At 39.3% G+C, this 23,658-nt stretch overlaps 1 protein-coding gene across 6 annotated transcripts in view; it reads left to right on the forward strand.

Annotated features, from left to right (window-relative positions):
• The window catches only part of LDB2 (LIM domain binding 2), a 219,581-nt gene that overhangs the window by 174,297 nt on the left and 21,626 nt on the right, over positions 1–23,658 (forward strand). For all 6 annotated transcript variants that reach the window (XM_013960070.2, XM_013960071.2, XM_013960065.2 and 3 more), the window contains exon 5: positions 497–580. In XM_013960070.2, coding sequence (XP_013815524.1) covers positions 497–580 — 84 coding nt within the window. The remainder of the gene's footprint in view (positions 1–496; positions 581–23,658) is intronic.

The following is a 23,658-nucleotide window of genomic DNA, read 5'->3' on the forward strand; positions in this document are numbered from 1 at the left end:
TGCAGCGCCTCATTGAGTGAGGACTCTTGAGCTCTCTCTGCTTCAGTTTCTTATCCATGAAAATAAAGTGATACCTTCTTTACTCCTGCCTTTATCTTCTTAGTCTACTGGGACTCCCAACCAACAAATGAAAGCCTACAGGTATGCTCTGATCCCTCAAAAAGCTCTTTGGTGGGGTCCTCCCAGGCACAGCAGTCTGCTTGTTTGCCCTCCTGTCCATGACCAGATCTCCTTGGTCTGTTGGATGATCAGGACAGAAGAAAGACACTGGAAAACAGTCTTTATTCTACTCCAGTTTCATGAGGTTTTGCATTTTGCTGTTCAAACACCAGAACAGTAGTTGTCGTAACCCTGTGACTTAAATTTAGTCTCCAAATGTAGTTTTTCTATAGGAATGACACCTCTCTTCAGAAAACCCTCCCCTGTACTCCATCGAGCACAAAAAGAAAAACAAACAAAAAGCAAAGTGAAAATTCTTTTTTCCTCTGATGTTTAGGCACAAGACCCTCAGGTGCTGGAGCAGCTGTCCAAAAACATCACTCGAATGGGTCTGACAAACTTCACCCTCAACTACCTCAGGGTAAGCGTACCATAGTTGATGATTATTGTGAGCATTTTTTAAAAGTTACTATTATCTTTGAGTCAAGGTAAGGAGAGCAGGCCTGTGTCAGTCAGGTAAGAAATGGACCTAACTCTTAGTGAGGATGAAGGAGAAATACAGGCTGCAATAAAGATCTAGCTAGTAGCAATGTGCCATTAAAAAGGGTAAGAATTTTATCACAGAATTAAAGGAATGTGTGAGAAGCCCTGTGTTTTTGATGATCTTTCTTCTCAGCTTTGAATAATGGGTTTATTTTTTGTTAGTAAGAAGCTCTCCACCATTTTTCATTTCTGTTTCCCTGTTCCTGAGAAAATGGCAGGTTGTTCTTATTAACAGCTGCCAGTTTTCTCCACCTCTTCGACCTTCCCACCTCTCCCAGGCAGAGGCAAGGCTGTGAGAAAGCTCAGCGCCAATCCTGTTTGCAGCAGTCCCTCAAAGCAGTCCTCACTTCACTTGCCTCTGGGAGTCTGAGTTCTCTCCTCAGTCTTGCACTGAAGTGAGTGAGTTTTTTATGATTAAATAATGCATTTGTTCCCATTGCTTTTTGACCCTTGAAGTGCATTCAAAGTTTGGAAGTTTATTTTCATTTTTTGAAAGTATTCCCTGGTGTGGGCTTACAATGCACACACTGAAATATGAATTTGTAAAGTTCATATTTCAAGGTTAAAAATGCAGATTTTTCCTATTTCTCAAGATGCCGTTAGTGGATAAAATGAGGCAAATTGCCCAGTGATACACCAAGCTAACTTGGCCAAGAATATTGCATTTTATTCCTTTGAATTACATGAAGACTTATTCAACATGGATTTTTAAGACAACAAGGAAATTCCAGAAAATGCAGATATTTTCAGCCCAGTGTAGATCTACAGATAATCACTAGATTATCTTTATTTTAGTGGTACTTCATTCAGGTCTGTGATCCTTGCAACACATTCCCTGTGGGTGGAGTCCTACTCCCAAAGTCACTTGAACTCCAGGTGGGACAGTGTGCTGGGCTGAGACATTTGGTGAAATCTCTCTCGCTGTATCTCAGAGTTTATAGATTACAATTTATAAGTTATTGCTCATTGCTGCTTGTCTGGAGTTAGTGTAAAAGTTGCTGTTCAAATTATAGTCCAAGTTATGCAGGGCAGGTCTGAGGTAGTGTAGGTAAGGGAAGAATTTGGCACAAATTCTAGGAGGAATAACACATTGCATTAGAATTTTTCCATGGATAAATTCAAGAATAACATGTCTATGTTGTGCATATTGTATTCTCGCAGTTAGCTTAGCCTCCAGTTCGATACATAGTCTGACCATTGCATTTTGGTATACAGAACACATCTGTACAGCCATAATCTTGCAGTTTGTCTGTTCAGTGCAGGCATCCTGGAGCACGTTCTCCAGAAATTGCCACTGGGGGTTCCTTAAAAGTCACACCAAGTCCTGTGCTACACCCTTACAGCAAAGGGGCAACAAGCAGCTGACTTAGGTATTGTTACTTGCACGGTTCCTTTCAGACTTGTCCTGTGGCAGCGCCCTGCTTCTGAGGTCTTTGGGTCCTTTAGCATGACCAGCGCCACTGGCAAGCGCTCAGGCTGGCCTGCACAGTCGGTGATGCTCAGTCTATAGCCTCCGCGCGGTCTCGCAGTGCCGTTTGGAGCGTGCAGCACTGTATTGCCAGTCCCTTCCAGGTCCTGCGTGGCATATATTGTGTAGTTGTGGAATGTGACTAGGCGAATGAGAAAGGCAGGGACTGTTAGGACACAGCTGGCATCACGTACCCATGCTGATACCCATGTCAGGATTGAAAAAGAAAGGAAGGAAGGAAGGAAGAAAGGGGGGAGGGAGAAAAAATCCTCAGAAAAAGAAAACTGGGATCAAGATAAGCACTAGGGAGATAAGCAGTGAAGTGGAAGGGGATGAAAAGATGAAGCCTTACTTTTTTTCTTCTTCCAGTCTAGTTTTGTTAGCTTAACAGACAACGTTAGGTCTCTGGGTGCAAAGCTTCCTCTGGCTCCTGCTGTGGTGATTCCAAAAGGAAATCTTTTTTTTCAAGACACCCTTTGCTATTCTCTGTCTTGCAGTGAGGAATTGATCATTCTACTCTTTTTCAGATGTTCAGCTCATCATGGGAGCTCATATTAGATGATATATTTTCAGTTTGATTTACTTCTTTCCCAGTTACTTTCTTCTGTTAATTTTAACATGAAAATCCTTTCTGAAATGAGGATTGTAAAACCATGCACTAAAAAAAAGATCAGGTAAATGCATTTAGGTTTAAGGTAGTTGTTTTTTTTACATCAGCATTTTATGATATTTAATTCAATTTTCCCAGTGTTTAGTAATTAGCATTGTTACATGTTTTTAAATAAGGATTTGAAACTAAGCATACAAATGATTTTCTTTTTTTTTTTCTGCTGCACACAGCAAAGGCTTGTGATACTCATAAGCAAAAACTTCACTGATGGGCAGAATTAATCATTTTTATTCTCCAATGTGCACACAGTAGCAAGCTGTGCTGCAGTCTTTTTAAAGGCAGAATTTAAACCTGGAATTCAGATGGCTGAGATATAAACGTATAGCCTATATTTCTTACACCGTAGACATCACAGAATGCTAAATCATTACTATTTGGGATAATTGCAGTTGCTGGCATATAAACCTCCATTCCAGAGCACCACATGCCTATAGAGCCACAGCTTTGGATGTGTGCCCTGTTTTGTCTTCATTCACGCTAAATAAAGCTGTCCGGCATAGAAGAACATTGATTTTGTAAATCATATTTAACACAAATTTAAAATATATTTTCTTGGAACCTAGAAATGAAGCATTTTGTCCTGTGTCGTTTGCCAAATGCTCCTTCTCTCTGTTTTCTCTGACTCTGTATAAAACCATAGGCTTCCTTTCTTTCCAGTTACTAGTTTGTTTTTTGTTCCAGCATAATTGATTACTTCATCAATGGGGTCAGCAGACTTTGCTGTAGCTGCTGAATTGGAGTTGAATAGGCTGTCTCAGAAATAACGAGCAAAACCGTGTAGGTTTTAAATTAATATCAAGCTTTTTAAAATGTAATTTCTCATCAAGTCATCAAGTAGTAGATATTACAAACTAACAGATAATAAGGCCAAGACCTATATCCTAGTCTCAGTCAGTACAACTCCAGGAACAAACAGGAATCCTGTACAGAGTTTGAGGATGGAGAAAACACTTGGAAGAACAGTTTCTGCCAAGCTACAATAATTGAGTCCCAACACGTCACCTTCCTAAAATTTTTTCTATGTAATTTCCTAGTTGCTCAGCTATTTCATTTAGATCTTCAATGTATAATGGATTTGAACTCATTTTCAACAGTAGTTGTGTGCTAGCAGCACTATACACAATTTGCAGCTCAAGTATTCCTTGCTGCCTTCTGTAAAATCATAGATTCTCTCCAAATTTCTCTCATCATAAAATGCCATCCTGCACTGTCAATTAGGTGGGACTAACTGGCCTGAGCCTTGAAATACAGTTGCATCTTGCCCAGCAGGTTTTCAGAATTTGCCTTTTCTTCTATCTGGATGGGATGGAGTGATTTCTTAGAGCTCTTTCCCAGTTCCAACCTCCCCACACTGTGGATCTGCCCTGGTGACCAGTTTATTAGAGCTACTGGAGCCAAACCTGCATCTGCTGTTTGCAAAGGGAGAACTAGTGCAGCAGGGCTCTCCCATTCTGTGTCTGGAGCCATCACCTAGGCAGGCCAATGCACAGTCCCATTTCTCCTAGCAACCTATATGGCTATATTAAGCCCAGGCTTATCTGAGCTACAAATTATCCAATTTGTTTTCTATATAAACCAATAATAAAGTGTTACCATTGCAACACAGAAGACAATATTTTCTGAATCCCCACTTTCACTAATTTAGTTTCTCACTAGACATTTTCAGATTTCTTCTACTAGGAGGATAATATGAATTATTTAATGGGACACAATTTTCTAAAGGCAATACTTACACTGCAATCAAAATACATTTGTATGTATACCCATTGTGCATGCAAAATTTTCCTTTGCATGTGCAAAATAGATGTGCATGCAACAGCTCCCTTTAATGTTCAGGGGAATCTTGTTTTTCTTAATATGGTTTCATGCATGCAAAGGATATGAACTCAAGTCATTTGGGAGCTAGTTTGTTCCTAATATATATGACAGTTTGTGGCAGCTATCTGGTCAATATTTTACAACTGTTTGTGAGTCTTCAGTGAAGAGAGAGAAAGATTACATGCAAGTAGTGTTAAAGGTGCATAGTCCGATATTCAGCGAAAAGAAATGCCATATTTATAGTTGACTATGCAACATGAATTCATTTCCTTTTGTGAGCTGCATTAAGTTATCATCTTTTAATTACATCATCGTGTATTGTTTTTTTCCACAGAATCCCTGACTTATTCAGTCCATAGGATGGCTAGCATTTATTGAATAGAGGGCTTTTCAGTATTACTCATTTCCTCATAGGCTTTTCTGTGGAGTCATTCTAGTTTCTCAATCAGTTGCAAGTGTTAATGAGTATATATCAGCCATCAGGTGAAGAGGCACTCTCATGCCTGGTTTGCACATGTGGTACTGAGGCACACAGATTAACACCGAAGCACTCAGGAGAGTCAGCTAACTGTAGGTGGCAGTTCTGAGAAAGCAAGGGCCTGATTTTGCAGAGCACTTAGGATTTTATCTCATGCCATATACTAATAGCAAAACTTTGGATGCAGTCCATTATCCCAGGCGAGGTACACAGTTGAAAAATGAACAATGTTCCTGGGGATGCACCTCTGAAAATGCTTTTCTCCAAGTCTTAGCACCACATTAGAGCTCGGTGGCAGAGACAGGGCAGAAGGCAGATTTTTAAAGCAGCAGATTACTCTAACCTCATCCTTTCTTTTTCTGCAGTTCCCTGCTTCGTTCTCCTGCCACATTTCGATTTCTTCAATAGATCAGAATGAAGTCCTACACACAGCAACTTCATTTACTGTGCATTCGTTCTGTGCACTGTATGTGGGGTGTTAGGGAAACAGAGGATGTGATCATGTAGCGAGATGTTGTATCCTAATGGATATGAATAAAGAGTCCTATTAAGGTGGCACAAGTACTCAAAGGACTGGTTTTGGATCATTTAATCATTCTGGGGATTTTCCTATAAAAGCTGTCCAAATTTTAAAGAATCCTCAGAATTGGAGACACTATAAGAAGGTGCAACACTTCCTACATATCATGCCTGTAAATGATAGAATTTTTCAACCTAAAAAAATTCAGCTTGGGATGACTTTCCCCAGGAAAATGCAATGAAAATCAGAATCAGAAAAACGAAATCATGTTAATGTTAATAATAATAGTGTTGTACTTTTTATCCTCTCATCTCTAAGCACTTTATTAAAAGAAATCAAGTCTTTTATAGATGGGGAAATTGCAGCATATCAGAGGCAAAATAAGATGGAGCAAACCTGAAAGTATTTTAAAAATCAAATGGCAATTTTAAACCAGACTTACGAAAGTAAACAAGCCAGTGCAGTAGTATAGCTGTAGGTGAGTTATGCTACTTCTTGTGCATTGGTAACAGATCTTAGTTTCTGTGGACAGCAGGAATTTTGGAAGTCAGTGAAAAATAGGGAATGGGAACAGTAAGTGGTTAGAGAACAAATCAGGATTTTAGTAGAGACAGGACAAATTTTACCAATATTCTGGAGATCGTAAAGGCTGATCTTCATACAAAGGGCACTAGTAGGCTCATGAGTTTCAGTTAAGGAGAAAGATATATTGTGTATGAACACAAGCCAACTACTGTGCCCACTGGACATACAGACCATATGACCTTTGGAATAAAATTAAGGTCTGGACTAATGAAAATGGAAGGATGATAATCAGCAATGTGAGTCCTTGAAGCATCCATGAGCTACAAATCAGAATGAAGCTGGGTTGGAGAAATTTAAAAAGAAAAAAGTCAGAAGGGTAAAAGGGAGAAAGAGACAAAGACATAGTCTTAGCCATATAAAAAACAAGCTACAAGGTTTGAACTAATAGTGTTATTTCAGAAAAGTAAAAAGATGAGGAAAAAAGTCCAAGAATACAGCCACAGGCTGTTTTTTAGAGGACCAAATTAAAGCTTGGAGTAGAATGCAGTGCAGTCATAAATAATAATAACTATTAATTAAGTGTAGGAATGAGAGCTGCAGAGGTAGGATTTGTATGAAAACCTAAAAACGCCCAAACCAGCTTCTTGTTCAAAGCAATGAAAACAGCAAAAATTTTAATTAGTTGTTGAATATTGAATATCCATCGGTGTCTGGTGCAAATTGTTATGCAGAGAGGGATGGGTGGTCAGAAGAGGTCAAGAAATAGGCATTAATGCAAAGCCAATTATTTTAGAGAGGGAAGTATTCATTGTAGAAGGTTTCATGGCAGCTCTATGGCCTCTTCTTTGTTTGAAAAATGAATCCTATACCTTCCCTGTGTTTTCAGTCTTCAGAAAGATTATTTCCTGAGTCTCTTTATTCTGTAATCACAAGCAATTAGGTCATGTAATCTTTTTAATAATTTTCTTCAGGTAGCTAACCCTACTGCTTAGCCTGCTTGTCCCTTCCCCTTCCTCAGTCACTCTTTGTTAGGCAGAATGGCATCTCTGCTTAATGTCATCTCTGCTGGAGAGATCTTCCATGATGCATCTCAAGATCAAACTTGCCTTTTCCATGTTTCCATACATCAGAGGTTGCAGTCAGCTTAGGAACCACCAGCATATCTGCATCCTTCCTGATCCATTGCTATTTCCAAATAATGTCCTCAGCACAAATTTATGTCATTATTCTCTCAGTGCATGGTTGCAAGAGCTTTGGGATCTTGAATTTCATCCTATTCCTAGTACAATTCTGTAAAGTTCCTGTCCTTCCTACGTGATACTCTGATTCTTGTCTGTACTGATGGTGGACCCCCACTTTGTGTCATTCACAGAGCCCATCCGTATTCTCCCACTTTTTGTGCCACGACCCAAGCATTTTCTATTCACAACAGAAATCCTAAGAAAAGACAAGTAACTCTAAGTACTCATGTAAAACAAGCATGCCAAAAGTGAATAATAGTCCTGAGTTTCTGTTGGCTTGTGACAGGTTGGCTTATGCATGCCTCAGTCTGAGGCAGTCACCCCCCCGTACTGGTGCAAGTGCTCTCGGAGCTGCACAGTCGGTTGGATCAGGAGACTGATGTAATGGAAAAACTCATCCAGCTGCCTCCACCCAGATGATGATCAGCCCCAATAGCTCTCTGAGTGCTGTGAGTGCTGGGCAGGCAAGAGAGCAGCAATATGCATTCATAGCAGCTGACACTGGTCTTACAGTTGTGCCTCATCTCCGAATTTGCCAGAATGGAGAGGGCAATAAGAAAGTGGTGGGAACCTGCACAGATCGTGAGTTGCAAATGTCCCTTTCTTACTTCTGGATCTGAGAACATTTTAGGAGTTGTGTCTGATCTGTTTTGGCCTCACAATGGTATAAATGTATTCACTTCAGTAGGGTGACTACTGATTTCAGTGGTACAGTTGAGAGCAGACTCTTGCCCATGCAAGATTACCATAATTTACTAAACAACTTGAACTGAAACTAAAATAAGCAGAAAGAGAAAAGGTTGGTTTGTCATTCTGCTGGTTTTGAATGAATATATGTGTATATAAAAAAATAATAAAACACACATTTTTGTAAGTACCCCAGGAACCATACTGTTCAGGAATTTACCAGTTAATTGCATTAATTGAAAATATTCTCTATCTGTAGTAACATGTTAGAAAACTTCAGTAAACTGTGTCACTGTCCTTTGTACACATCTATGAATATCAGTGTTTATCTGGTGGTCGTAAATTTGCAGAATCCGTGTTTTGCTTTTGATTTCTCTGCAGACCTTCCATTCATGTTAATAGAAATAGCAACAGGTGCATCAAAGCAATAAACAGAGGCCTGTGATTTTGTGTTTACCTTACATAGGGTAGACTCATAAGATGAAATGGGTAATAACATTGTGGAGAGTCTATAGGCAGTGCTGATGAGCAGAAGTGTTGAGCCATGTAGTGATGTTTATGTGGGGTTTGTGAGCAGCGTGTAAGCAGAAGGCATTTTCAAAATGGTAACACTGGTTCCCAGCTGAGTTGTTTCATTTCTGGTACTGTGATGTGCACAGCTAAAAATCCGGGCTATATTGAATATTCCCCCCCCACCCCGCACCCCGAAATGGCCTTCTTAATCCTCTGCCTTGTTACGTTTTCCTGCTAGTGTTGCTGCCTCACCATTGCTTCATAATAATGCAGTTTGTTAATCAAAGATCCAGTTCAACATCCATTAAAGTCAATGGGTATAACTCCTTTGATCCAAATGTCATCTCATAGTTTTTCATTTATTCAGAGGTCTTTTATACCCATAAAATCCAATTTATTGAAATTAATTTCTCCATTCCCTTGGGCAATTTTAGCCATGAAAATGCCATGCTTTGTGAACAACAACAACAAAAAATGGTTATTTTTATTGCATTTTTTGTTGTTTTGTTTTGGAGTTTTGTGACAAAAGAAAATTAACTTGATTTAGCCACAGATTATAGTTCTTAGGTGAGCCCAAAGGAACAAATATCAACTTGGGGATCTCATTCAAAGAAAAGGTTTAGGAATTTAAAAGAATGAAGGAATACAAAAGAATAGGGCTTTCATAGCAAGACAGAGAATTTTCTCATTTTATTAATCATTCAGGCAAAACTTAGGGCTGATTTAATTAAAGGACTGTGCACTGTTTCTACTCAAGATAAGATGATTTTACATAAAGTCAGTATGAGGCACATAAAAAAAAGCCCACAGCCATCCCTCCTTAAGCTGATTTCAGAGCATCTCATTTGCAAAGCAGGACTGGACCCAGTCAGGTTTGGATCAAAACCTCCAAGGAAAACCCAAGCACTCTCTAAACAGAACAGTGTTAGTGATTAACCAGAGACCACAGTACTCTCTGGAGCAGTCTTCACCCCACTGTGTTGCTTAGGTACACCACCTTCAACACAAGTATTAACCACTATATATACCAGAATGTAATGTAGAGCCCAATTTTTCAGGAAGACTTAGGTCTCTTCTTAGAGACTTTCCAGACTAAATAATGAATTAGAAAATGGAATAATCTTCTGATTATGATATGCAAATGAAGGAGGTAAAGTTTCAGTATTCTAAACACCATCAGGCCTTTCAGTTTATTAGCTTTTGACAAGATGTATTAGAGCTATGGTGTCATTTGAAATATTATAGTCTATTTTAATAGCAAGTATCTGTCTTTTATAACTCTCCCAATATCCTGGTGGTATTCCAGGGTGTCCTTGGATGCCTTACTGATTTTCTTTGCTAGTGTGTGAGATGAAATGTTCAGCCATACAAAGGGTATCGTATCATATATTCTATTGCTATGTGCCCGTGAACAATGTAATTTTAAAAATGAATTAATTTTATGAAAATAATTGCAATAAGAAACAACATGAAATACAGCTTGCTCATTATGATAGCTAACAGTGTAAGAAGAATGAAAAATAATTCAGAACAAAATGTATATTCTTGGAGTCTTTCAATATTATCACCAAAATCATATTCATTACACTTTTTATTTCTTTTGTGCACCTTCTTTGTGGCTAATTGTATCCTTAAGACCATCTGATCTTTATTTGTCAGCTCCCTCAACTTCTTTGTGGTTTAGTATCAGGGTAGGTTGGTTCCTATAGTTTTATTTTAACATTTTGATTACTACTGTGGGCCACTTTACTACTTAAAATAAGCTTCCTGTGGTAGTAAGTAATAGGTAGGGAAGAATCCTGCTTTCAGTTATGCAAGTGTGCAAACTGGAATAACATCTCAAAAAGCTGTGGCCTTGCTCCAGGTGCCAGGGATGTAAGCGGGTGCAGAGTTTCTCCTGTGGTATTTATGTATTTCATTACCTTTAAAAATATAGGGTACAAACACTATCAGATTAATCGCGATAATATAGTGAGCTTCACAGCAGCAAAGGAGGTGTAGACACTGTCCTATCCTAACCTCGAAGGCTTGCTCCCAGGCTGCCGCAGATCAGCCCAGTTCTGCTGAGATGACAGGAGCACCCATGCACGGCTCAAAACACTTCTGAGTACAAATGCAGTTTAGAGAGAAAAGGCTGCCTTCCTTTAGAGCAAATAAAAGGACCACAAAGGCTTTAAGAGCTTGCTTTGGTTTTTTGTTTTTTTTTTTTCATTGTCTACTGCAGCAGGGATTAGAAATACATGAAGCAAGAGGAAAAGCAGTAGAGGCAAAATCTACCCACACAAGCCAGTGAACTGCAACACCCAGGGGGCTTGAGAAGGATGCTGCCCATGAGGATGCTTTCACATCTCTGCATAAACTGTCCTCCCCCATTTCTCGTGCCAAATTCTGCTGGTGACTATTTCCTTGGAGAGGATAGAAAACCAGAGAAATTATGGGAAGGGTCAAAATATAAACCAAAATACTTTTTACTGATGCTTAGTTTGGAGCAATATTTTAAGCTCTTTTCTCTCCATTTCATCTTCCTTAGAATGAAATTAGGGAAGAAGAAAGCAGCCTTTTTTGACACTTCCTATCAAGGAATTTATGGGTCTGTGATAACTTTTCTTGTTTTAATGGAAGTTGTGGCTAGTCAGTACTTCTTGAGATGGATGTGTCATGCCAGCTTTTACCCCTAGTTTATATTCTCACACACACCTAAAGGGAGCTTACCTTTTTAACTTACGGTGTTTGATTTCATTGTTCAAAGTTTTGTTCTTTCTGGACAAGAATGAGATAAGGAAGATCTTCAGAGGATATCAACCGCCATAGGGTTGTTGATTTCAGTGGAATTAAACTGAGTTGTAGAATGGAAAATCAGGCCAAAATATGAAAAAACCTTAGGGAAAAAATGCTTTTAATGTTCTTAGAGCTGGTTTTGACAAAGATTTTAAAAGGTGAGCTGTTTAAATTTTGCTCATACTCATTTCATTTAGGCACATAAGCATATACTCTCCCAAAGCAATTAATACATTTTGTCTTTGCTCAGCTTCCAACTAGTACAGCTGGAATCAAGTTCCTGAGTCTGGGTCTAAGGCTTGTTTTGGATATAGTCCAAAAAGCTATTCATCTATATGTGTAATCATGGAAGGTGATGCATATAAAGGTGAAAATAACGATTTGCCATTGCATTCTAGCTTAAAGATGATTTGTGCCTTGGGAATAAGGCAATATGGGCAACTTCTCTCATTAGCTGCTTTATTTGTATCTGCGGGGGCTGTCAGAAATATGCATTTGATAACACTCAACTCTCTGTGTATTAATAAATAAGGCTGCATGAATCTATGGAATATCATAGAAATCATGATTGGGTAGAAAATGCTTTTGGCGATGAACAGTTCAACCTTCTGTTTGGGAGTGCTCAAAAAAATTAAACAGAAACCCAGAGTGGATTCATCTAGGATGACATTTTTATGCTTCTCACATAGATATTTTTTATGTATACAAAATTCTGTGTTTTCTCTAGTTCTAGTTGAGAAAAATTATACTAGTTAGCAAGTTTAGGCAGTGTGTTCCTGAAGTAATAGGAAAGTACAGGGAGTGAATCTGGGGTTGGTTATCAGTATCAAACACCTTGAATGAATTGCTTAGCATCAGGAAAACCATCCAAGCCATCCAAGAAGTACAAGAAAATGCATTGCCTGCAGGCTGTTATGGCTATTATAAAATAGAAATAATTACACAGAGGGGAAAATAGTTCATCCACATACATGTCCATGACATCACTGAAAATGTGTCTGAAAGTTCTAGCATAGTAAAGTTATTTCATGTTATAAATAGTACCCTGCCTGCTCATGTTTTCTTGGACTCAGAAAATCTAGATCTACCTGCAGTCCCATTCTCATTGTGTCTGACCTTTCTGCAATACTTAATTTTTTGTTCTTACAATGTTATTACAAGGGACATTATACCCATTGCACAGGTAAGGTAAAGGTACTTAAATGTAGCTGCTTTTGGATCCATTTTTTTGGTGGGGGATGTTGCATGATATAACCAACGTCACAGACCAAGTACAAGCAAGAGCCTGAAGATCAGATCTCCCAATTCTTTGCCTCATACCATTACCGTTGTTTCATTCCTTTTTTCAATATTAATGTGCATTCTTCTGGGTACCTGTTCTTTTTCTCACAGGAAAACATTACTATTCTCCTGCGTACTGGGATCATAGTTGGTTATCACAATTTGCTCTGTCACCTAGCAGTAGAAATGGCAGTCTCTTTTTACTCCCAACCCATAAATACTTCTAGTAGTGAGAGAAATACCTTTACTTGCCTCTCTGGAAGAGGCCACTATCTATACTGGAAGCAGACACATAATGGCCAAGCATGAAAGTGCCCAGCTGGTACATAACGCATGTTCCAAGATGTGAGGACAGTTCCTGAATTCCATGGAGAACCCCTTTCACTTGAAAATGTGCCATCTAACAGGGCTAAAATTTGAAAAAAAGGCAACTCCTTCCTAAGTAAGGTCCTTGTGTGCATGTATGAGTAAAGTAAGAATATACTCTTTCATTTCTTTTGTTAGTGGTGCAAAGTCATGCAGCTTGCAAAGATTAGAATGGGTTCCTTTCTGGGAACTTCACAACAGAATTGTTAAGCGCTGAGTGCAGCGCTTTATTCTGGTGATATATGAGACAGAAAAAACACAGCTAGGCTTTTGAACTCCAAGCAGAGTTTGCAGTGCAAACAATTTGGAAAATGATATTTGCACATGTAAACTGCAAGTCTTATCTGGAAATCACTGTGAGATAATAATGTTGGGACCTTATGACGTTATTTTACAGGGACGCAAATGAAGTATAACAACAGTTTAAGGACCTTGTTGGTGGAAACTTTGCACAAATCTAGTAATAGATTAGCTGGTCTGTTTTTTAAAGGAGGGAAGGAAGACTATTTATTTCCTCCCAAAGGAACTGCTACAAAGCTGTTTGCCTTATCAGAAGAACACCTTTTTCCTGAATGCTCTCTCTTTGACATTTGTTCTGTATAACCTAACGAGGGCAGGTGGAACACCATGGAAATGAGTTATTGTTGATTTGGTATAATTTTAACTTTTGTTTCAAGTCTGTACATAGAGTTGGTATTTTGAGCCTTCGTTTTGCTTACTGGTGACCTTGGGCTATTTTATAGTCAATAAGAAGAAAGTAAAAACAAAATAAGGTGTTTCCTTTCACTGCTAGACTATTAGGTGGCTCAAAGTCTTATCTAGACACCATGACAGAGTTTCTGTATAATTTTTCTTGTGTGAGCTTCAGAGAGTGTTCCTTGATCTCCCCATGTAAAATGGCGGAGATTCTTGATGTAGATTCTTCCCTGAATGTTTGATTTAGCCCTCTTATATATCTTCATAACAAGCACACAGCAGTCTTTCTGCCTGGGAGTGTGCCAGCAGGGTGAAAAAGTACACCATGGCCCTGTCTGCTGCCCCCGTTACTCACGGAGGTGACAGCCCGCTGGGTGCAGCCTGCACTGCCAGAGAGGCACAAATTGCCTTTTCTGCATAAGGGAGGGGCCCTGGGATCCCCTCCAAAATGACCTTTGGACAAGACAACAGTAACAAGGAGGGATATGCTGACATGACACAGTCGTGTCCAAAAGGTGGGCCTTCTTCTGCCAGAAGTAACAGAGCTATGCAAACTTCTTACTCCACCAGTGTCAGTGGTGTTGGAGCAGGGGATTGATCTTGGTCAGAGTGGATGCAGTGTTGGGCCTGGAGGTAAAACCAGGTAATCAGGAAAGGACAACTAGATTCTGCATTCATGAAAATGGGGCTGCCCAGCTGCTGGGTTATCCTGCCCAGGAATGAGAAACCTTTCCTTTACCACCTCCTGTATGTGCCAAAGTTCCCAGGAAGCTTGTGCATGCCCAGCTATGCTCATTCCTCTCCCATGGTCAGGCTGTTTTAATTTGTGTTTCTGATAGTAAACAAATAAGTTCATGAGGGACTTGAGACTTATGAATGCTCACCATGGAAAGCAAAGCCTAGGATTCAACCTTATCTGTGCCCAGGTGTAGCCTCTTCCCATCCTGGCAGTAGAGCAGAAGTGTGTTAAACTCTGAACCACATAGAATACAAGGTTTTATGGTATCATAGCTCAGGCAATACTTTGACACAACTGCTTGAATCTTAAATGGGTGAACATCCATGGTCTTTTTATGTTAAATTAGAAATCTGATCTTTGGTTTTGCCAGTGCTGATCTTTTTCTATTGCTATTCTCTTAGTATCTTGGAGAAAAGCTCTTAAAACTCTTACAAAGTGGTTTGAAACAGAGATTCATTTACAGATACAGTAAAAAAAAATCAGAAATGTGAAAGAACTACATCCACATAGCCACTCCTTAAAACTTTGCATGTTTTTTTTCTTCAATAGCAAGCCTCTAATGAAGGAGAATTCCCTGTGCTGCTACTCTGCCAGAATCAGGGAGCAGCTTCCATCAGAATAAGAATTAGAAACATGACTTTAGCTCTACCTACCTGATAAATGACCATTCTTTGGAATTCCATTAGAAATCACTTTTTCTAAACCACTTTCTCCTCTTTAGCACACTTGGCTACTGGGAAAACTAGAAAAGTCATACATAGATAAAAAGAAATTCAAATTCAATATGGAAGTAAATGGAGTTTTCTCTGTTGTTATCTGTCCTGGCTTCTGGCCAAAGAGATTTTGCTCCCAGCTGTTATGTCATCTTACTCAGTTATTCCCACCCAGCACACCTATGGTGTGCTCTTGGAGTAAGGGTGATCCCCAAGGGCGCTTCTTAGTCTGGACCTGACAGTCACAACACTTAGCTCCATAATATCTTCAGAGCAGCCACGCACTCCTCCAAAATGACCCTTTCTGAGGAGCTGAGATAATCAGCAGTAATTAGAGCTAAAGCAAAATAGCTTTTCTTAAACAAGCCAGCAAGGTTCTGGCTCAGAACGCAGTCCTAAAAATGTCTTTGTCTGTCACCGAGCAGAAAACCTTCTCCAGTTCCTTTCAGAAACCCGCACATGGATTGGCAGCCTGTATCGGTTTCTTAAGCAGCATTTGTCCCACATCACCAGTTTCAGCCACATGTTTCTGCCCACATGCTGCCTATTCCCTTGGTTATTTTTCAGATAGTTCAGTTCCCCCAGCTGCTCTACTCACACAGTACTGGGACCAGCGTGGTGCTGCTTACACTGGCTTTGCCACCTAAGAAACAGCAGCCTCAGCGTAGGGGCCTTTGGATCCTGTCCCTTCATAAAGCTTCCATGTGATTTTTTCTAGCTTCACTTTCTGGTGGAGGGGGAGAAGGGGGAGAAGGCAGTCATTTAGTTCTAGTGTCTCTGAAAGGAGATTTTCCAAGTAGTAGCTTATTCAATATTTGATGGGCCATTAAATCACAGGTTATACAGTTGGATACAAATACTTGTATCTTCTGGCTTCTCAGCAAGACAAGAGTTTAACCCGTTTCTCCACTTAGCCATAGATTACTGAAGGGTTGGAGAAACAGGGGCATACCTAGAGAATATAAAAATATCGCCAGCAATCCTCATATTCTTCGTATCCCAAACGTTCACTTCACAGTGCACAAACCCCTACATACCATACTACTTTCCAGAACCCCAAGACTGGGGTCTTTTGCTCTCTCCAAAACTAGTTAAGAGCTTAAAAACACAGGCTCTGAAAGAGCATATTCATGCTAAAGCTTTGCTGGTTGGTCAGTGATGTCTGCGGATTAATTTATCCATGCCTTGATCAATAGACTCATGCCATAATGGTGTCATATTTTTCCCATTCAATCTCTAACTACTTTTAATGGTTGGAAATCTCTGTCTCTGACTGTGCTTTATACCTCGCGTCATCTCTTATACTTTAGGAAACTGCTTAGCAGGAGTTTCTACCTTTTGGTGGAGCTAACTAAAGGGCTCTCTGAACTGTAAGATTCTTCATCATCAGTTACCCGAATGAACCCACTCTGAAAGAATGAAGTAAATCAAACAACACAGGCAAGGACATAATGCAGACAATTCACAGTAATAAAATAGCTGCATTAGTCTCAAAACAGCAATTGAAAGGAGTATAGGATTAAGCAAATACTGCATATGCCAGTTCATTTGCACCATTTGCTGAAACAAGTATCAGAAGGGGAAAGGATAGTACACATGTGGGAAAGTATGTTGAAATATATTTGGGAAAAGAAAATTGTTTCAGAAGGATATGAAAACAAAAATCTGGGTGCTTACAAGTTTGCATCCAAGAGAGGGAGGGAAGAATGATATCATTTCTGAGACCTCAAAGACTTCATTTTTTCATTTGCCATTTTTGGGAGTGGGGAAAGTTATGGAGTCAAAATGGGAATTCAGATTCAGATAGGAATTTCTATTTAACTACAGCAAACACAAGTATGGAAATTATTATGTACAGAATAAGAAGTAGGGATTTTTCGAACCTGCCTGCATGCTGTGAGTGAGTAGATGCAAAGACTGGGCTTGGACACAGTCACCAGGATATGGCCACAGAGTGACTATGCTTTAGGTGGTTAAGACAATGCAATTGTCTACTGAAACTGTGTTCTGTTGATCAACGTGTGTGATAATCCTTTGAGCTGACCTGGGGGATCAGTAGCACTACTGAGGATGTTCACCTGTACCATATGATGAAAAAACTGAGGAACTTGGTTATTCAGATACTGTTGCGAAATATGTGCATTAGGCAAAACATGGTATTGGACTTAGTGATTTCAAATGTAGAAACAGTAATATAAGGGAAAAAGATCCCAGCATTCCCTTTAGTCTGAGAAGGGCCGTTGCATCTCTCTGAAGTGTGATATTGCATGTTAGCATATACCAACCTATTTCAGCCATTGAAAATATGTATTTATTTATTTTCATCAAGACTGCTTAAGTATTGGAAGATATAGTTTTTCCCTTGTAAAATAAATTGCTTTAAGAAATGTAATTGAATTATTACATATTTAAATTGATAATAATTACACTTAAGAATCTGTGCTGCAAAAGATAATGGCTATGTAAGTCAAAAAGCATTTGCACACAAGTTACCTTAGTGATGAATGACTCACATAATCCAAAATACACCATATCACAATATGAGTTCATTGAATTATGTTCCAAAATGTTGTTCTATTCAACACCAAAGGAAGGGACACAGAAAATTCTCCTATTTTGCTGCAATAAATCAGAATTTTTTAAGACTTCAAAGATGGGCATGATGTTTGCAGCTCTTGTGTATCATCTCACATTTTTACATATTTATGTAAATCGGAAGAGTCCTTTAAACAAATGCAGTACAAAGTAATAATTGTTTAGATACTTTAATTATCTAGTTCTTACAGTATCTAAACACCTCAAAATCCCTGATAAAAGCTTCACTGATTCATAGATTGATGGCATTAAAGGACATAAAGCATGAGCAGAGAATCTGCTCTGACTTTGTGTATAATCATTGGCCATTACATTTTACTGAATTACTGCCAAACTGAGCCCAGTTGCTTCCATTTCACTAAGACATAGCTGGTGTTTGGCAAGAATAGAAAGTATCCTCATAGTACCCATTTTGAATTGCGGAATTATTAGTTTCCTTATTATATAGATGGGATATAGAGTAGTTCTGGGAACCATTGGAAAGTCTTTCTGGATGCAGCAGTGCTCTACAAGGAGGTTATTTGCTGTGGAAAAAAAATGAAAACACCACAGGCATCTTAAGGTCCCAGTATCTCCTTCCCCATAAAACTGACTTCTCCTGACACTGGTGGTGATAATGAGAATTTGACAATTGTTTTGTGTCTTGTGTGATGTTTTCAACCCTGTCTGGAACAGATTAAAAAGTCATTTTGAAGACAGAGAATACATTACTGGATCACACTGGTAGAAGAGTTCAAGATCTGTCCTTGCCCTTTAGAAGCATTGGACTGCCCGAAGAAAGTCAATGTGTTAGCATAGGCAAAATTACCATGTGCCAGAAGTAAAATTCACACTGCCCTATTTGCATAAGATGTAAATGTTTTCATAAATAAAGTATCAAAAGCCAGTCAATCATATTCATCCTTCTAGTCAAAGTTTCCAGAAACAGATACTGTCTCTTGTCAGCTTCCAGGGACATTGTGACTACTCTAGAGCCTAGAGAAATAACAGCTGCACTGCCACCAACAGTATCAGGAACAGTATGTGCTGTCTGTATGCACTGGTAATGTATGGACAGTGCTGTCTACAAGCAATCACAGATTTCTACTTCCCAATCCAGAAACGTAAGTTTGTCCCATTAGTCACAGTCCTCTTCACCACAGAAAACAAATGCAACTTCCCAATCTCTACGTCTGCAGCTGTCATTAATTCAACAGTGTCCGTGACAAAAGTCTTTCTGGCTACATTTCTACCAGTAAACAAAACAGGGCTATGGCACTGAGTTGAGAACTTGCATATTAATCTCCTCTCAGGTGAGCTGTTGGCATGTGTTGTGAAACAGTTTGTCCTGTGGCACCTAGTGCCAGACCATGGCTTGGTATCATTCTCAGGACAGCATTGGCAAGGGACAGTTTCCAGTAAGAAGTGTGGCTGGGGCCAACCTCATCTGGTGGAAAAGGGAATTTAGCTGTGCATACCCAAGCCCTGCTGTATGCCTGCCCTGATGGCTGGAGAACGGGCCTTACTCATTTTATTTATGAGTACAGAGGTACCCATTAAGTACTGGCTCTTTGTGCGCTGGATCACCAGGCAGTATAAACTGAGTCTAGATCAGGCATGAGCAAAATTACAGTTCTTTCAAATTAACAGAGCATATGTAGTGGAATTTATACTGATTTTGTTCTTTGTACTGGATGATGCATGACATCACATAAAACTAGAATGGAACTGGTAGATAATACCTTCTACGGCATGAAGCATGCTGATACAAACTAATCTGTCAAATATTTTTGAATAAATTTGAACTGGCCCAGTTAATTGCTACATGAAGAGCTCTGCATCGTGTAGTCACTGGTGTCTAGGAGCTTTAACGCCAGGGTTGCTGTGTTGCTGGAGCACAAGCGTGGATGCACAGTTAACGGCATTGAGAGCAATGCTGCAGTGCAGTTGGTAGCCCTGATACATACACAGAAGACCTTTTTCAATATTGCCGCTATGGAGAACTTCAAATGAATGGATGGATTTGAAAGACTTCCCAGAAAATGCATTTCCTTTTCAACTTGCAGCTCAGTTGCTCATCTAAGTAGGTCTGTGGATTAAGAAATTTGGCAACCATTGAAAGGTTTCTTTTTGTGAAACAATTGTGTGTCATTGCTCTCTCCTTTTTCCATTTCACCTGTACAACTAACCTAGAAATTCAGCACAGACGTATCAAGACAACAGACATCAGCCACACCAAGTAGTGTGTGTGATGCTGCTGGTGTATCTCTGGGACTTCCACATATTGACGGGCTTGGAAAAGACTGGGGAGGGGAAAACAGAAGCAGGGAAAGAGTTAAGATTGTACTTTACCTTTTTGCTTTGTATCTCATCTCTTTTCATACATGTGGGCCAGAGGGAGCCTGGATCCTTAGTCAGTTCACGTCACAGAAGATTAATGCAGGGGAGACCAAGCTGAGATGCAACATCATGTGTTTTAAGGGAGTTGACTGATCCAATATCTAATTTATTAAGATACCAGGCAGATTGGACGATCTGATTTTTCTGAGGGTGTAGTGCTTGTCAGTTTGGCTTAGTGCTTTGCCATCTTTCCATCCGTGCCATAGTGCGGCGCAGGGGAGCGGGGGCGGCTGCTTTTCCCCCCTCTCGCTGAGGCCTCTGGGCTGTGGCGTTTCCCCCTCTCACAAGGGAAGTTAAACGCGTTTCCCCGGAGAGCGGCGCCACGGCACTGCTAAACAGCTGCCAAACGTGTGCAGGGGCCGGCGCGAGCCAGTGGCAGAGCTGCACGTGGCGGCCCCGCTGTGCCAGCCGCAGCCATGCCGGGAGTGAGGGTCCCGCTGCCGCCTGCATGCCACATCCCCCCCTGCAATCCCAGCTCTGCTTCTTGTATAGATCCCGACAGAACAGCTCGCGTATGCTGTGTACAGTCAGAGGAAAAGTATTGATTTTGGTGCACCTGAGAAGAATTCGTAACAGAAAAACAAACCTAATGGTTTCTTTTCTTCTTTTGACTTTTGTGCGTGGGTTTCTATACTCACCATGTAATATTTGATCCATGTGAAGTAGGGAGTTAAGGCTTGATTTTTAAAAGCAACACAACCCAAGCTCTCATCTGTGCAGGCACCATTTCAGAACCACTTAATTTTGCCCATGTTTTATTGCTCGCAATTAGCTGAGGTGCAAGGTAGCAATTTCCTACACGCACGCCAGGAATCAGATGGGCAGATATTACAATTTGCTGGGGCAATTATCAGGAATTTCACTATTACTATTTCAGCATTGCTAAAAACATTCAAAATGTTTCGTATATGCAATTCCCTGGGCCGGGGGATGACTAGACTTCCTTGAAATGTGCCCTTATTTAATTTGAGGGAGTGGCTGTGAATTCAGTTTACTAGAACATGATGTTGAATGCAAAGATTGAGGTACAGTACACATTAGTCGTGTTACTAATTATATTGTTATGAAGACAGTTTAAAGCATTATTAATGCACACACTATCAATACTTAAAAGCATCATTGGCTGATGGTGATAATACAGTTTCACTTGTGGATGATGTATGACTGTAAGCATTAAATACTCTTTAAAGTCATTAATCCCCTACTTTCTTCGAATATGTTTAATTAAAAAGTTCCATTTTCCAGTAATTGCTGTTTTTATATAACCCTAAAATGGAATTTTATTGAGGCACAAGGTCTTTTACATAAACATCCGTCTGTCCACAGTGTAACAGTGGTGGGACAAGTATTGTAGATTGGGCAAGAAATTGAGAGATTACGGAAGACACTGTGTCCCTGTAAGAACTGTGAACTCTTGTCCTCTGTGTAAAGGCTCTGGAGGATTTTTGCTTTCATAATTTTGGTACCAAACAAGGTAATTGCAGAGTCAACAGAAGAGAAAATCATGAAACAATGTATTTAGTGTCCGGTGGAGTCGCTTTATTGGTTTATAAAGAAAAATTATTCCTTTTTTTCCTGTGTCAAACTCTGCACTGTGAAGTATCATCTGCTTCTTATACTATTAATTTCTATTTGAATGCGAAATTAAGCAAACCTTATCTGCATATATAAAAATAAATACATACATATATCTATATATGTTTCATGCTGAAAGATATTACTAATAAAATAAAAAATATTTTGTTATTAATAGGTTTGGCATTCAAAAAATATGAAATAAATGCATGAAAGTTTGTCAGCTTATTAATCACTCCATTATAAGTGGTGTTTTTACTTTCATTGCTCTAACATCTAACCACAGTTCATTGGCTAAAGGCCAAGCTAGCTTTTGCATTGGCACATTACCATGCGGTGTAGTTCTGTACTTCTCTTCCATTTATTAATGCTTCAGACTTCCTACAATTCAGGCTAAAAATAGAACTGGTTATGTGAAAAACACTGCATTTGTGCTTGAGCTGCAGTATAGAAACAAGAGAATTTTATATGGACGGTGGAAGAGATTCATGACACAAAAGAGCTAGCTGCTTATACTCTGGAAAAAGCTTTCTCTTTGCATGGTTGTAAATAAGATTAGAATTGCTATGTACATGTTACTCTGAAGAATAAATTATATTTGTGGCATTGGCTCAGTATGTATGAATCTTCATGTGTATGTATTGTATGAAGGGAAGCTGATTTCTTGTACAAGGAAATCTGAAAACAGCACAATGTAGAAAAGTGAGTTTTTAAAAACAAAGGCATATTATGGTGCTTTGTTTTTCAATATAAAGGGTGTTCTCATGTGTGGCATATGTTTTGAACTATCCTCAAAAACTAAACAACTGAATATATACTCAACTAAAACTTCAAGTACATCACTAAATTTTTAGATTCATATTTTGGCCAGGCATAACCTCTCCTATTGTTCTGCCTTCGGTATCTGTAAGACACCATTTGCTATCTCCAGAACATTTCACTGCGAAAACATTTCTGAACTTATTTCCAAGTTGTAATATAGCTGCACACTTAAAACTGTCAGCTTTCAAATACAGCCTCTACGCTCTTGATCTTTTTTATAATGCTGTGATTTGTTTTGGATCAGCAGTAGTTTGAACAAGACAAACAACATACTGGTTTCCATCTGAACTGAAGGGAGCTGCAGGGACATGGGTGAAGAGTGATAGTGGATGCATTTTATAGTCAAAATGAGAAGCAGCAAAACTGATAAGGTCTCATTGTTGCACAAATAGAAAAAGCTAACAGTTTGCATATCAGAAATATCAGGTGTTAGGATTTGACTCAGAACTGCTGAATAGTAGCTTGTTTGCGTTTGGAGAAATAGGAAGGAAATGTCATGCAGCAACATCACACGTGATAGTGATGGGAGATGGCAAACAGGGAAATAGACCTTTCCTATGCTGTTTCCTAAAGATACTGTTTGGACTAGCTGTGCTGGTGGGTTATTAAGGAATTCTGATTACTAAGTATCTACACTTGGTAATGAATAAGAGAAGAACCTCTTTTGAAGTGCACATCAGTCTCAGAAGTCACTCTTGTTTTGTTCTTAACTCAGTACTGTGTAAGAAATAAAATTGGTGATTGCGTTTGTTAGGAAAAGAGGCAATAATAATGAAATGATAATAAATTGTAAGCCATACGATTTTTGAACTATCTAGAGAAAATGAAATTAAGAAAGCTTTCAAATATCATGTGCTTTGCACCAGGCCACTGAAACACAGTGAGGTAGAGCAACAGCTATGGGGTAGTTGTGTTGATTCATAGCCCATAATTGGATATAATAAAAAGGAAGAGATTAGATCACAAGACAAGGCTCAAATAAAAATATTTGATCCAAAGTGCTTAGTTCCTCTGCTTAAATACTGTAGACCAACCTTAACCCTTACATAATGGTGAAACTCCATCCAAATCCAGCATAGGTTGAAATCAATG

Source organism: Apteryx mantelli, chromosome 5 (genome assembly GCF_036417845.1).
Source record: "Apteryx mantelli isolate bAptMan1 chromosome 5, bAptMan1.hap1, whole genome shotgun sequence".
NCBI classification, from domain to species: domain Eukaryota; kingdom Metazoa; phylum Chordata; class Aves; order Apterygiformes; family Apterygidae; genus Apteryx; species Apteryx mantelli.